General features: G+C 46.1%; 2 protein-coding genes across 2 annotated transcripts; one reads left to right on the forward strand and one right to left on the reverse strand.

The window, feature by feature from the left end:
* The first annotated feature begins 2042 nt into the window (after positions 1-2042).
* CALML6 (calmodulin like 6) lies at positions 2043-6448 on the forward strand. The gene is made up of 5 exons (XM_039367895.1): positions 2043-2197; positions 3415-3589; positions 3774-3918; positions 4019-4119; positions 6101-6448. Exons 1-5 carry the CDS (start codon positions 2195-2197, stop codon positions 6145-6147), a joined length of 471 nt encoding a protein of 156 aa, XP_039223829.1. The 5' UTR covers positions 2043-2194; the 3' UTR covers positions 6148-6448.
* Positions 6449-7067: 619 nt separating this feature from the next.
* Positions 7068-14820, reverse strand: TMEM52 (transmembrane protein 52). Its single transcript, XM_039367505.1, has 5 exons — positions 14612-14820; positions 13078-13121; positions 12251-12295; positions 8730-8899; positions 7068-8311 (listed from the first exon to the last, which is right to left on the reverse strand). The coding sequence occupies exons 1-5, from the start codon at positions 14675-14677 to the stop codon at positions 7998-8000; spliced, it is 639 nt and encodes a 212-aa protein (XP_039223439.1). The 5' UTR covers positions 14678-14820; the 3' UTR covers positions 7068-7997.
* Positions 14821-15176: the final 356 nt, after the last annotated feature.

Raw genomic sequence — 15176 nt, forward strand, 5'->3', positions numbered from 1 at the left:
GTTTAAAGACAAGAACAGGTGGCCAGCTCTCGGCCACCCCGTCGTTTCGGGATTTTTTGCTTCGGCCGTTAAAGCACCACCCTTCCCCGGAGATGTTGGCAAATCAGTTTGGGGGTCTCGGTGGCAGGCGTTCAAAACCAAATCAGTGCTCTGCTTAATTTGGCCTCCCGTGGCTACGGGGGTCTCCCCTTTGGCTGGGAGATTCCAGAGGAGGAGGAGCAGGAATGGCTGCCTCTTCACTTTAAAACAGGAGCAGGTAGCTTGTCATCGTCACACTGGGGGGGGGGGAGAAGGTCCACAGAACAAAATGGGTGGAATTATAATAATAATAATAGTAAAGTTGGAAGGGACCTTGGAGGTCATCTAGTCCAACCCCCTGCTCAGGCAGGAAACCCTACACCATTTCGGACAGATGGCTGTCCAGTCTCTTCTTAAAAACTTCCAGTGTTGGAGCATTTACTGCTTCTGGAGGCAAGTTGTTCCACTGATTAATTGTGCTGTCAGGAAATTTCTTTTTAGTTCTAGGTTGCTTCTCTCCTTGATTAGTTTCCACCCGTTGCTTCTTGTCCTGCCTTCAGGGGCTTTGGAGAATAGCTTGACTCCCTCTTCTTTATGGCAGCCCCTGAGATATTGGAATACTGCTATCATGTCCCCCCTCGTCCTTCTCTTTGTTAAACTAGACATATCCATTGTGTGGACATAAATCAAGGACTACCTGTATTCTTTTTCTCTATCCTTTGAGAACCAGGGTGGTGGTCGTGGGGGGTGGACTACCCACCTCTGGCAGCAGAAATTCCAACCTTTGGGAACTCCTAGCTCTTCCCACTGTAGCTTCAGCACCAGCCAGGATCAAATCTCCCCACCTTTGGAGCGATTCCACTTGGGCAGACAGACCCTAGTTGGGTGATAAATGCCAGATGGAGACCTCAAGAGAAAAAACTCTGGTCCAGTCAGAACAGCAGCAATCCCTTCGCTTCACCCCAAAGCAGGAAAGTGTTTTCCTGTCTTTTTTTCCTCTCCTCTCTTCCAACCTCTTGAGGACTTAGACAAAGGCCCACCGACTGCTTCTTGCTCCGTGTTGCCCAGGATTAATCCCACATCTGCGATTGATGCCCTTGTCAACGTCTCCTTGGGCACGGTTTTATCTTTTCCTGATTATCTTTGAGCTATTCTTCTCCTGACAGGCAGTATCATTCTTGGGGGGGGGGGGGCTCGGGGACAGGCCTATTAGCGGTGGCAAAGTTTGCGGTTTATATTTTGGAGAAGGGAAGGAGGGAAGAAGGAAGGAAATGGAAATGGAAAAGGAAGGAAGGAAGGAAATGAGAAGGTGGGAAGAGAGGGAGCGGAAATGGAAGGAAATGGAAATAGAAATGTAGGAAAGAAGGAAGGAAGGAGGGAGGGAAGGAAGGAAGGAAGGAAAGAAATGGAAATGAGAAGGTGGGAAGGAAGGAAGGAAATGGAAATGAGAAGGTAGGAAGGAAATGGAAATGAGAAAGTGGGAAGGAAGAAAGGAAGGAAAGAAATGGAAATGAGAAGGTGGGAAGGAAGAAAGGAAGGAAAGAAATGGAAATGAGAAAGTGGGAAGGAAGAAAGGAAGGAAAGAAATGGAAATGAGAAGCTGGGAAGAAAGGAAGGACAGAAAGAAGGAAGGAAGGAAAGGAAAGGAGAAGGTGGGAAGGAAAGAAGGAAGGAAATGGAAAGGAGAAGGTGGGAAGAGAGGGAGGGGAAAAGGAAGGAAATGGAAATAGAAATGTAGGAAGGAAGGAAGGAAGAAGGGAGGGAGGGAGGAAGGAAGGAAATGGAAATGAGAAGGTGGGAAGGGAGGGAGGGAGGGAAGAAGGAAATGGAAATGAGAAGGTGGAAAGGAAAGAAGGGAGGGAAGACGGCATTTTGACAGCTGCCCAGAGAGCTCCAGTTCTCTCCCCAAGCAAAGCAGATGCACCATTTCATTGCAAGACCTCTCCATCTTCTCAACAGAAGCATCAAGACAAATTCTTCTTCCCCCAGAAATAGGATCCTCCACCTTCCATTCCCATAAAAGGCTACCCATGTCCTTCCTCCCCTGGGGTTAGGGGCTCCAGCACTCTCTCCTTAGCTGTACAAAGGAGTCGCTTCCCCACCAGTCCTACCCGCATGTCCTACCCCATCACCAGTTAGCTGAAGGGTGCCATCCCAGGCTGAAAATACCAAGGAAATGGTGAGTTTTGAACCAAGAATAAATTATAAAAGTACTTATTTCTGGAGAGGAATCTCAGGGCTCCTTTGCTTAGTGGGAGATTTGTGGGTCTTTAGTTTCCCGTTTGCTCTCTTATTTCTAATCAGTTGGCAGGTATTTTTTTTTTTAAAATGAGATTTGGCCCCTAACTGCAACATTCTAAAACAGCGGGAAGGGAAACCTCTATAAAAATAATTCCCTTCATCCTTGGCTGGAGGGCTGAGTGGAGTTCTTTTGCTATACCATCCTCTTTCATGGCTATCTCTATAAGAGAATCCCAGATAAGTTTTGTTTATCCTCTGCAGAAAAATGTCCTGGTTTCTAAGCGTTGCTTCTCCTGACCGATTGGGCTGTACTATTCTGTGCCTCTGTATGGATGTTCCTCCAGGCCAGGGGTCTGAAAACTTAAATTTGAGTTTGCTTAACTTTATAGGTTTCTACGATGACTCCATGACCACAGTAAAACACTACAAAAAGGTGGCTAGAAAGAGAAACAGCGTAGGAAAGAAGGGGGTAAAAGGGAAAAGCGGGTAAAAAAAAAATTGCAATCCTTTGGAAAATTTGTGAACATCAGCACGAATAAAAACGTGTGCGTTCGAATTCTAAATGAGAAGACCCACCATCATTTAGTAAAAGGGGATAAAGTGATCGTGTTGCTGATTCCAAATTTCAAAATATATTTCCCCTGCATTTTGGTAAAGTGCATTTTGGTGCGTGCTATATGAAGCACACGTTTTTCATTTTGTGTTGAGAGCTGAATGCAATGAAATTTCATTTTAATGTATGCTGATTAGCATACAATGAAAGTGGTAATAAAGATTCTATTCTATTCTATTCTATTCTCTATATTCCACTCCATTGCATATTTTCTATTCTATTTTATTCTATTCTACTCTATTCCCATTCCATTATTCTATTCTATTCTATTCTATTCTATTCTATTCTATTCTATTCTATTCTCTATATTCCATTCCCCATTGCATATTTTCTATTCTATTCTATTCTATTCTATTCTATTCTATTCTATTCTATTCTCTATATTCCATTCCCCATTGCATATTTTCTATTCTATTCTATTCTATTCTATTCTATTCTATTCTATTCTATTCTATTCTATTCTATTCTATTCTATTCTATTCTATTCTATTCTATTCTATTCTATTCTATTCTATTCTACTCTACTCTATTCCCCACCACAGGCAGGAACGCTAACACCAGAGCAGATCACCGAATACAAAGGCATCTTTGAGATGTTTGATGAAGAAGGGAACGGCTTGGTGAAGACAGATGATTTAGAAAGCCTCATGAGTTTGGTCGGGATCAACCCCACCAAGCGAGACCTGGTCAACATGGCCAAGGATGTCGACAAAGACAGTAAGATGTCTGCCTTCCCAAGGGGTTGCCTTGGGTTCCTAAAAATTTCTGACCCGGCACTCTTTGGTGTCCTCCAGGATTTCATGTCCTTCACAGTTTTCCTGATCCATGTCTAATAATCTGGCTGTTATAGCTTCTTTGCAAGTCTAGGCAGATTTGACTCAGTAATCTCTTTTTCCTCCAGAAAAAGGCACCTTCAACTGTGATGGTTTTCTGTTGTTGATGGGCATTTACCACGAGAAATCCAAAAATCAAGATGAGGAACTCAGAGCCGCCTTTAAAGTCTTCGACAAAGAACATAAGGGCTACATTGAGTGGGACACGCTCAAGTAAGCAGCCAAAGGCGTGAAGTGGAGCCTTCTGACGCGGGAGCCCAAGGAGAGAATGTAAGTGGTACTTCAAGCCTTCTCATCTCCTCTGCCATTTTAGGTACGTATTGATGAACGCCGGAGAACCCCTGAACGAACAGGAAGCTGAACTCATGATGAAGGAAGCCGACAAGGACGGGGATGGGACCATTGACTACGAAGGTACTTGGAAGCATAATCCTGCACATCATCCAATGATGTCAGCCAAAAGGTCACATTGAAAAATATACAGTTTGGAGTCACCTCTACCTAAATCAAGACCGTGTGGATATTTTAATGTATTGAAAGGTCCTGGAAAGGATTAGACAATTCCTGGCCTGCAGGTCAACAGTCTAAAATATCTCGACACTAAAGGAAAGAGGATGGGGAGGGAAGAAGTGCTAATTCTTAACATTGAAAAGGCAACAGTGCTGGTAAATAGCGATGGCGACTATATGGATACAGGTGTGCAGTTTTCATAGCAATCATATGACAACACAGTGAGAAATACTGGCAACTTTTCCACCTCCCCAGTTACAGTTGTTTTAGAATTAAAAGCTCTTACTTCTCTCCAAGCTGCCTGTCAGAATATCTTTCTCTGGAAGAATTTAGATGCTGGCTTGTTATACGGCTGAGACACTGTTCATGCTGCACCATCTGTTCCTCCATTTTAAACTCAGTGCTGTCTTCCAGCTCCATCTTTGCAGTTAGCTAGACTGGTAGAGGTTACTTTTAAAAATAAAGAGCCATTTTAAAATAAATTTAAATTTAAATAAATTTAAATAAAATAAATTTAAATTTAAATAAATTTAAATAAAATAAATTTAAATTTAAATAAAATAAATTTAAATTTAAAAATAAAGAGCTGTTTTCCAAAGCACCTGAAGGCAGGACAAGAAGCAACGGGTGGAAACTAATCAAGGAGAGAAGCAACCTAGAACTAAGGAGAAACTTCCTGACAGTGAGAACAATTAATCAGTGGAACAGCCTGCCTCCAGAAGCAGTAAATGCTCCAACACTGGAAGTTCTTAAGAAGAGACCATTTGTCCAAAATGGTGTAGGGTTTCCTGCCTGAGCAGAGGGTTGGACTAGATGACCTCCAAGGTCCCTTCCAACCTTACTACTATTACTATAAATGAAACCAAGTTACAACATCTGCCTAGGTTTGCTATAAACAAGTTGCTTAACGGCCTGTTTCAACTGATGCAAAGATACAAACAGTCTCCCCCACGAGATGTCTTGGAAGTCAAAAGCCAGAGTTCTGGTTAAAAGCTGAGAATAAAAGTTAAATTGGGAAATTACAGGGAAAGCAAGGAAAGCACCCAGGCTGGCAATTCCTCCAATTGTCCACTAGACGGCGCCATCTGGATAGAAATTTGATTTATACATACACATTTTTGCAATAAACAAATTTCCAGGGACTTTCTTAGTGTTTATTCTTGAGATTTCAAATTGCCGGGGGATTTTGACTTTCGTGCTGCTTTTAACTTTGAGTGGGTCAGCCCACCTTAGACTGTTTCTCATGGCTGGCTGGGGGATTCTGGGAGCTGGAAGTCCACCTATCTTAAAATTACCACGCGTGGGAAGCCCCTATTCTGTCAACTGAGCCCCAAATTTCCGTGGCTTAGCTAGGCAGTTGTTAAGTGAGTTTTGCCCCATTTCTTGCCGCAGTCATTAAGTGAATCGCTGTTGCTTAGTAACACGGTCGTTAAGCGAACCTAACCTCCCCTTTGCTTGTCTTAAGGTCTGAAAAGGGGGATCACGGCTGCAGTGGCTGTAAAGTAGGAAAAATGGTCCTAAGTCATTTTTTTTTCCCCAGTGCTGGTGTAGCTTTCAGGGGTCACTAACTGAACCCTTGTAAATCGAGGACTATCTGAACAATCCTATCAGCACCCCATGGAAACAAAGCGAGGTAGCCTGGGGATTGGGGCCACCTTCCGTTCAGAACGGTGTCCTCCAAGACCGTATTCGCTGGTCCACCAAACGAGCCACACCTTGTGTCATTTTGCCCCAGAGAATTGCTAGTCCTGGGTGGAAAAACCACCCAGTCTGCTGAAGTTCAGCATCCTGTCAACATAATTGGGGGGGGGGGAGGCAAGGAAGGACAGGGGTGAAAAAAGGGACTTTTCTACCTGCTTGCTCTACATTTGTTTTTCCTTCCTAGAATTTGTGGCCATGATGACGGGTGAGTCCTTCAAACTGACTCAATGAGACACGGTTCGGGTCGTCTCTCCTGCCTGCTCCCTCTTCCTCCGACGACGCCAAGGGGGGTAACCGCGACGGAACCCGGACACCAAACAGCGGCACGCAGTCCCAGCCCTGGTACGCCGCGAGAGTCTTTAAGCTGAGGACGAAACAAAAGCCTTCTTGAGCGGAGACTGCGCGATTTCAACCTTTAGCAGACCCACCATTCGGACACCCAATTTGTCCTCGCCGAGTTTTGTCAATAAAGCCCGGGTCAAATTTTAACCCACGAGGTTTTGGAAATAAAATGGGTGGCCTTGGTCCTTTGCACGCGCCCCTGTGTGTTCTTCAAAGCTCCCCAGGAGTTGGGGAGCTAAAGGGATCGTCGCGTCTTCCGCTAAGCTGTAACCTGGTTTGTTACGTCTTAGTCCAATGGATTGGGCGAAGCTGCCATTTTGGTATTGAACCAGGATGATGATGGTATCCACCCAGCCACTTAAAATCTATACAGGTAGTTCTCAACTTACACAACAGTTCGTTTAGTGACCGCTGAAAGTCAGGATGACGCTGAAAAAAAATGACCTGTTTTTCACACTTACGACCATTGCAGCATCACATGATCAAAATTCAGATGCCTGACAACTGACTCACAAACGTATGACAGCTGCAATGTCCCAGGGTCACGTGATTTCCCCCTTTTGCGACGTTCTTTAACAAGCAAAATCAAGGGGGGGGGAAGGCCAGATTCACTTCACAACCACAGTAACAGCTCTGACAAGAAAGGTCATAAAATGGGGCAAAATTCACTTTTAACAAATGTCTCCGTTAACAACAGAAGTCTTGGGCTCAGCTGTGGTCGTTAAGTTGAGGACTACCTGCACCGTGAAACAGGGGTTCTCCAGAGGCTTGAACGATTCCAATGGAAAGAAACAACACAAACACACAAGTTCCTTAAAGGTTACGAGTATTAGAAACCAATTCAGATTTGTTCCAAAATTTTCTGCCAGGAATCAGATCAATGGGGAAAAACTGATCAGGGGAGTTTTTATATAAGCCTTCTCCCAATATATTGATCTTCTATATACAACACATATAAACATAAACATTTTTAAGACGAATACCTAAAATACAAAACGCTTCGTGGCCCAGCAGAATCCTGCTAAGATGCAAAATAAGGAAATCAAAGGTTTCTTGGCAAAAAAGACAGCGTCGTTCTGTAAATCCGCAGCTGGAAGGCAAATATCCCAACGCAGGGTTGACATCCCAACTGGACGCAGAAATATGTCCTCGGAGGAGACGAAGGAATCAGGGGCGCCGGAAGCGAGAAACCAGATTCCGGTTTTGATTCGAGAGAAAACAAAAGGACTTTGGTTTTTCCGCAAGAGTTTCCACCTCGGTACCGTGACAATATTGCCCCAGTCTATCGTAGGAAAAATTTAAAAAACAAAACAAAACAACCCAGCTCTGGGTCCAAGCTTGGCCGTTACACAGCAACGAATCCCGTATTTCAGCAATTTGCTAGAAAATCCAGTCTTCCCACAAGAAAGAGAGATTAATCTGTATTTGCTCTCGGTTTTTTTTTTTTTTTCTGCCCCAACGGCAGGGTGCGGGATGGAGACCCTTCGGCCCCCATCAGCCAGCTGTTTTCTGCTAATCCAATGCGCTCAAGGCGGCTAGCCTCTAAGGGGGTGGTCTTGTGACCCCAAAAGCTTTTATGTTTCACCTTGGATAATTCAGACACGGACAGCATCTTGTTTCCGTCCTCTCAAAATGTCCAATGGCACCTTCTCAGAAGTGGTGATGCTGGTGGAGGTCCCTCAAAGCGAAGGCAGAGGATCCAATGTCCATGTTCTCCTCTTCCCCTATCTAAGAGACCACTAGGGGGAGGAAGTAGATGCACCCCCTGGGCTCTCCTGCACTTCCATGGGGCTGTCTTCGGATGTTTCGGGCAACGTGGGAGCTTCGTGCTGCTCCCTCGGCGACGCTGCTGGTTCACGGGCACCGCTGTCCGGTTTCTGGCCCAGCGAGGGTGTCTCGGCTTGGGACTTGGACATTCGGACGGCCTCGTCGTAGGAGGGGGGCATTTCTATGGCGTAGAGGCTGTAGGCCGGAGGACACGCCGTATTCCTGTCCGGGTCTCCGTAAGGCAATGAGAGCAAGACGTTGGGTGGGTACTGGAGAGAGCTATAGGCTGTAAAAACAAGGAAGCAGAAAGATTAGGTTGTCCTGCAATGTGTGTGTGTTTTTTTTTTTAAAGAAAATTTATATGGCTGCCCAACTCATTCTTCGTGACTCGCAAAAAGAATCATTCTGGAGTTTGGTGGTTTTTAAATCTAAATGCTAGCATACTAATACTAAGTCACTCTCTCCCTGCAAGAGTGGGAAGAACAGGAAACTCCAATGTCAACAAGGACTTAGATAAGCCTGCTTAGCTAGCCACAGCAACTTTGCCTGCTGTATAAATACTCTGAAGATTGTCAGATGCTTTTTTCAAACAGCCGGTAACCAAAGCGAGGAAAGGAAGGGAGTGTGGTCCCCACAAGTCAGGCCCAAAACTCTGGATTTTGAGAGAATGTCGGAAAAAGAGAGGGCTGGTGGGGTTTACTTACAGGTAACTGTGCTGTGGGCAGTGCTGTCGTGCTCCATGGGGATGACGGTGAGGTCATGCGCGTGGGGCGGGAAGGTCTGGCGCAGTGGCTGCTTGGTACGGCAACAGAATTTGGCACAGCTGGCTCCGATCCCGCACATCAGGAGCACGAACACAGTGAGCAGGATAACCCTGCGGGGGAGAAAATGGGAAGAGATGAATTTCCCATCTGTAAATGGGGTTGGAGGGAGAGAAGGAAGGAAGGAAGGAAGGAAGGAAGGAAGGAAGGAAGGAAGGAAGGAAGGAAGGAAGGAAGGAAGGAAGGAAGGAAGGAAGGAAGGAAGGAAGGAAAATAAATTGAAAGATGTAAGAGAGACTAAGAGAGAAAATGAGAAAAGAAGGAGGCCACATTGCATTTAAATTCCAGTGGCTTCCAGTCTTGGGCCCACAAATGTTAGTGAGATGAGGTGCCAACAGGAGCTGGGATCATGCATGCCACTAAGCCAAAATTGGGTTTAATCTCAGTGTGTTGAATAAAGCATAATTGACTGGGCTCTTCTGAAGAAAAGAGTCAGGCAAACCACATGAGGCATTTGTGCAAAGTCTGAGCTCGGGCACATTCCGATATTCCTTTACGACAGGGGTCTTCAAACCTGGCCCTTTTATGACTGGCTGAGGAATTCTGGGAGTTGAAATCCACAAGTCATAAAAGGGCCAAGTTGGAAGACCCCTGCTTTATGAAGCCATTTTTTTTCCTCTGCCTGGGGAAGGTTTGAAGTCACCCACATATTATTCCTTCTCTTGAATCATCACGGAGACTGGACGTAATTGTGGACTGCAAGGCCCAGAAATGTGCAAACTTCCATAGGCAAAGAGCTTTTTTAAAAATGCAAGTGTAATTGTGCATTTATATGTGTGTAGGTGTGTGCGCGCACGCATGTCTCCTCCCCCCACCAATTGTAGTCCTGACTGCCTGCTTGGGGAAAAAAAAATCTCATAAAACCTTTGCACTATGATTAAGCAATCTGTGCACAGGGCAGTAAGGCAAATCGCCAGAAGACGAAAAAAAGGGAAGTGGGCACCCAGAAAGTTAGTGATTTAACATTTCTAGGTAAAACATTGTCTAAATTCTTCCTTAATGATTCACAAAAGAACTACTCTTTGTCATTTTATCATCTGATTTCTCTTCTGAGGTCAAGCAATATATATATAGTTTAATCCAACAAGAATGTTTTCTCATAATGAGGGAAAATGGTGATTGTCCAGCAAGGTCTTTATCAGTCACAAGCAAGATGGCTAACAAGCAGGAATGAAGGAATGGGATGAACAACCACGGCAACTTTACGACCTGTAGACTTCAACTCCCAGAATTCCTGAGCCAGCATGGGAATCTTTTTTTTTTGGTCCTGGTTGCAAACTCTTTTAGAAAGCTCCTAAAACAGCATCACCCACCCCAGCAAAGCTAAAATTGTAGAAGTCTGACTTCAATAAGATTTACACAATGCATTAAACGTGGGTTGGCAAGACACAATTTCCACCTTCACACTACCTTGTGCGGCAAAGGACCTGACAGCTTAATGCAGTGATTCTCAACCTGTGGGTCGGGACCCTATTTGGGATCGAACGACCATTTCACGGGGGTCGCCAAACAATGCAGTCCGCCATTTTTTTTCCCCTTTTCCTTAGCTGTGCTATTCCCTTTTATTCTATTGGCTTTTGAAAACCAACAGAATAGACTCTCTTGAACAGAGTCTAATTTTATTGGCTTTCAAAAGCCAATAGGAATTGTCCAGGTTGTCTCTGCCCTGCTGAGCCCGCCAAAAGTCCCATTCTGCAAACGGTGCTGCGCCAGTTGAGTAGTCCTCGACTTACGACCGGTTGAGTAGTCCCCGACTTACGACCGGTTGGGGGTCGCGGCATTAAAAAGGTTGAGAACCACTGGAATCATAATGGAATGTCATGATTTAACCTTCCTATGAAGGTTCCCTATGACACTGGGGAACCAGTGACTGCTTTACTTAGGTGGCTTCTGCAAATTAAGAGGCTGGATGCAAAGAAGCAGTCTCACCCCACCGGCTTTTAAACAATGGTTATTTTTATTCTCAAAACTTCCCCGGAAGCCGAGAGAAGTAGGCGGAAACCTGACCTCATCCTCAAATATGCCAAACATCCCCCAAAGCTAAGTCAGAAGGAGAGAAGGGCCTGACTTCACTGCCACCACCCAGCCATCTGAATCACCGCAAGGAGGAAAAACCACCCACTGTTTTTAGGTGAGGAACGTCTCCAGTTTCTGATACGCTCAGCCCAGGATGTTGACCCACTAACGTGGTGTGTTTCTGAGTCACACCCGCCCGCAGCGAGCAAGAATGTTGGCCAGTTGAGAAGAGAACCAATTAATTTTTCCAAAGAACAAAGGCCGAGGAGGATGGGCCCTAGAACCCAATCTTGTTTGCCTCTCTGGGGCAGGTGGGATGGGCCAGGATGAGCCTTTCATTGTGCACCTCTGGATCTTGCAAACTACCAGAGAGGGTTGGCCTAGTCCCTGCTTCTGCCTAGGGTGAGGAATTACAAATCCCAGGGTTCCCAAGCCATTACTGTAGGGAACTGTGATTCCACAATAAATCAATTGGTAAGCTGTCTCTGAATCTCTATATGTAGGGATACATCTACACAAACATAAGCACAGAAATATAACTTTTTCTACTCTTAGTGTGTGAATTTACAGGGGTACAAGAAGTTAAATACATTTTTTTTTTAAAAAAAAAGCAGCATTTTTTTCGGTGCAAATCGCAGTTTCGTAGCATCCTCTTTTGATTCTTTAAATACCAGAAGACACCTTTTAATCCAGCTAATTGAATGTTTTGACACAAGAACCGTAGTGGGTAAAATCCCTTTTTTTTGCATCCGTGCTAAAACTTTCAGAAACCGCAGAAGAGAATGTCTGCAGCTCAAGGCTGAACTGTACGGTCCTGGGTGCTCTCTGAGTTTGCGGCTTTCTCGCAGACGTTTCACAACCCGGCTAGACAACCTCATCAGTGCTAGAAGGGAGTGAGGTTTGCAGGAGTGGAAGAGGAGAAGCACTGCGCGATCCCTCACGCTCCCGGAGTTTGCTGTTTTCTTGCAGACGTTTCGTGACCCAACTAAGCTACGTTCACTTAAGAACCGTGTTACTAACTTAACTGCAGCGATTAACACCTGTAGCGAGAGAGGTCATAAAATGGAGCAAAGCTCGCGTCTAACGGAGCAACAGAAATTCTGGGCTCAATTGTAGTTATAAGTGAAGGACCACCTGTATGGCTTTTCAACCACTGTGCAGGTATCCCCTCTCCAAATACAGAGAGGAAAATAATGTTTTGCTGGCTAAGTCTCCTTCTTGAGACTCTGGGTTCAAACCTTGGTTTATTCCTAAAGGTGTGGTTGAAAGAAACCACATTTTAGCACCCTCTGAGAGACATCAAGGTCTCTTCCGGTCTGGATTTGCATTTGGGCAAGCTGTTGCTAAAAACAAAGAGAGTTTCAGGAAAGACAGAACTAAAAACTTACCAAACGTACCACAAGCTCGTCCAGCTGGCGCCTTGTTCGGAACATCTGCAAGAGAAAGAAGCCGCCAGTCACAACTCAAATCACTTGATCCAACTCACTCACACAACCGGACAAGAACCCGATCCAGCTCCCCCACAGCTGCTTGCCAATTCCTACAACAAACAGAAAAGGTAGGCCGGTTTTGTCACTTCCAGTTTGGAGGTGAATAACTGGAAGGCAGAAAAGCACCAGAGCGGTTCAGCAGCACCTTTTTAAGAATTTGAAAGGCATAGATACATGTCGTCCTCGGCTTACAGCCGTTCGTTTAGCGGTCAAAGTTCCGACGGCACTGAAAAGCAGACTTAGGACCGGTTTTCACCTTTACAGCATCCCCATGGTCACGTGATCAAAATTCAGACGCGTGGCACCTGGCATTTACCACAGCTGCAAGGCCCCAGGGTCCAGGAACTGCAGGCACAATTCGCTTAGTGACCGTTTGAAGTTACAACAGCCCTGAAAAACGTGACTTATGACCGTTTTTCACACTTAACGACCGTTGCAGCCTCCTCCCCCATTGGTCGGCTGATTAAAATGTGGACACTTGGCAAGTGGCTCGTGTTGATGATGGCTGCAGTGTCCCAGGATACGAGGAGCAAAGTCCAGATTCACTTCACAACTTAATAATTGCAATGGCTCACTTAACAAGTACAGCAAGAAAGGCCGTAAAATGGGGCCAAACTCCCTTTTAACAAATGTCTCAGTTAACCACAGACATGTTGGGCTCAGGTGTGGTCCTAAGGCCAGGACTGCCTGCACTTACTCCAAGGAGAGACTTAAAATGTACTTACTCTTGATGGCTGGTGCAGATGATCACGCAAAAGGCAGGCACAGCCTGGCAAAGAGGAGAAAGACAGGACGTTTAGCACAGAATAGGAAGACAAGAGAACGAATCCTGCATCTCGTTTGGCGGCTCCTAAAAGAGACAGCAGCCCAAACTCTGTTGATCTGATGCATCTGAGAAGCAGAGGCAAGTACTACAATACTACTAATCCACAGCTCGGATCTCCCCGAGTGGTTCCCAAAATTATACCCCCGATATTCAAAGATTTGCTGCCTTGGGTTCTTCAATTAATTACTTTCTGGATCATTTTCTGTACTCTGAATCATAGAATTCAATCACAATCCAAACCTCTAAAACAAGCCAAGGTTAAGCAAGCATTGTTCACAGCATAAATGCCTCATTTTTTTTTTTTTCAACCCTGATTGCTTGAAGATGTGTGGACTTCAACCTGCCTGGGGAATTCTGGCAGTTGGAAGTCCACCCAATCCGCCAGCAAAGGTTGAGAAAGCCTGCGTTTGGCCTGAGGACAAACTCCACAATGTTATGTGAACACAATGTAGACGCACTCCTGGACTTTAATTCAAAACACTGGAAAGCAGGATTGTTCTGGACTCCAAGCCCTGTTCATTCTGCCTTGAAGTTCTTCCCTAACCAGAGGTTGGCTTGATCACAAAGAAAAATCTGCTGTGATTCACTCAACCTGAAAGGCATATTCTTCACTGTTCTACAAAAACAAGAATAAAGAGACAGGGCTATTGAACGCATTTATTCAGTTTGGACTATAAACTAACTTACACACCAAGGGTGGTGGAGGGGGGGGAATGCTTTAGGATTGCCAAGCAAACACACCCACAGCAGGGCTAAAAGAGCAGCACTTTTTAAAAGATTTACATCAAGCCCTAGTACAGTGTTTCTCAACCTTGACCATTTTAAGGCATGTGGACTTCAACTCCCAGAATTCCACAGCCAGCAATACTGGCTGTGGAATTCTGGGAGTTGAAGTCCACCGGCCTTAAAATGGTCAAGGTTGAGAAACACTGCGCCTAGTAAAACCTGCAAAATCTTTTTGGTTTTGTTTTGTTTTTAGTTTTTATCCGAGGCCAAACCACCACCCCCGATTTACAAACTACAACTCGGGAGAGGATCAGCAAAACTGCGAACGATTCCCAAAGTTGGAATATCGGTTCAGACTGAATCAATGGAGCGATAGGCTGGAGAAGGAAAATAGTAATAGTAATAATAATAATAATAATAATAATAATAATGATGATGATGATGATGATGATGATGATGATGATGATGATGATAATAATTTACCAGGCCGGCTGACAGATTTAAGCCCGCTCTCCCTTCCCAAATATTTCGGGGACTCTAAATCGGTTTCTGGACGCGCTAGAGAAGGGGCGCCGGTTCACACGAGACGCAAACCCGAAGGCAGGCCACGGGGGTTTCGCGGGTCGTGTGAACCCGGCTTTGCACATCCCCCGCCCCCGCCAGCATCCTCCCACCGTGATGGACCTCGCGGAGGCAGGGAGGCTCACCTGAGCCCCGATCGCGGCTAGCGCGAGGAGGGAAGAGAGCGGGCCGGCTCGGCGGGCTGGAGCCATGGGGTGGCGGGGGAGGAAGCGGCCCGGCTCGGCCCGGCTCACCCGCCTCCGGGGCCGCCGAGGCAGCCTTTGTCTCCGCCACGAGCCGGGAGCGCCGCCGACCGCCCTGCGCGCAGCAGCTCCAGGCAGAAAGACGGCAAGAGGCGCCCGCTCGGCCGAGGGTACTGCTCGGCCGCAGGCCACGCCCCCCTCCCGCCCGGCCACGCCCCCTCCCCGCCGCCTTTGTTCCGCGAAGGAGGCGGCCGGCTACTCCAAGCGGGCGCCCGCCGTTCAGCACGGGGCTAGCTCTGTGGGCGCTCCCGGTCTTCAACGGGGAGGGAGGGGAGGGGAGGGGGCGGAGGCTGGACCCATCTATCAGGAAGAAGGTGGGGGATCAGGATGATGGGTTTGGGAGTCAAGGATGACACTGACACACACACACACACACACACACACAGAGACCTATGGGGAAGAAGGTGGGGGATCAGGATCATGGGTTTGGGATTCAAGGATGGCCGGA

The sequence above is a fragment of the Crotalus tigris genome, unplaced genomic scaffold (assembly GCF_016545835.1).
Source record: "Crotalus tigris isolate CLP2741 ecotype Arizona unplaced genomic scaffold, ASM1654583v1 scf7180000020588.15403103151:6194809, whole genome shotgun sequence".
NCBI classification, from domain to species: Eukaryota; Metazoa; Chordata; class Lepidosauria; order Squamata; family Viperidae; genus Crotalus; species Crotalus tigris.

What these genes read in the sequence shown, in the direction of transcription:
- CALML6 (XM_039367895.1), top strand. An exon ending in ATTGAGTGGGACACGCTCAA is followed by an intron (nt 3,919 to 4,018) that starts GTAAGCAGCCAA and finishes CTGCCATTTTAG; the next exon opens with GTACGTATTGATGAACGCCG. An exon ending in TGGGACCATTGACTACGAAG is followed by an intron (nt 4,120 to 6,100) that starts GTACTTGGAAGC and finishes TTTCCTTCCTAG; the next exon opens with AATTTGTGGCCATGATGACG.
- TMEM52 (XM_039367505.1), bottom strand. Translation starts at nt 14,677, where the DNA reads ATGGCTCCAGCCCGCCGAGCCGGCCCGCTCTCTTCCCTCCTCGCGCTA. An exon ending in TAGCCGCGATCGGGGCTCAG is followed by an intron (nt 13,122 to 14,611) that starts GTGAGCCTCCCT and finishes CCTCTTTGCCAG; the next exon opens with GCTGTGCCTGCCTTTTGCGT. An exon ending in ACGAGCTTGTGGTACGTTTG is followed by an intron (nt 8,900 to 12,250) that starts GTAAGTTTTTAG and finishes TCTCCCCCGCAG; the next exon opens with GGTTATCCTGCTCACTGTGT.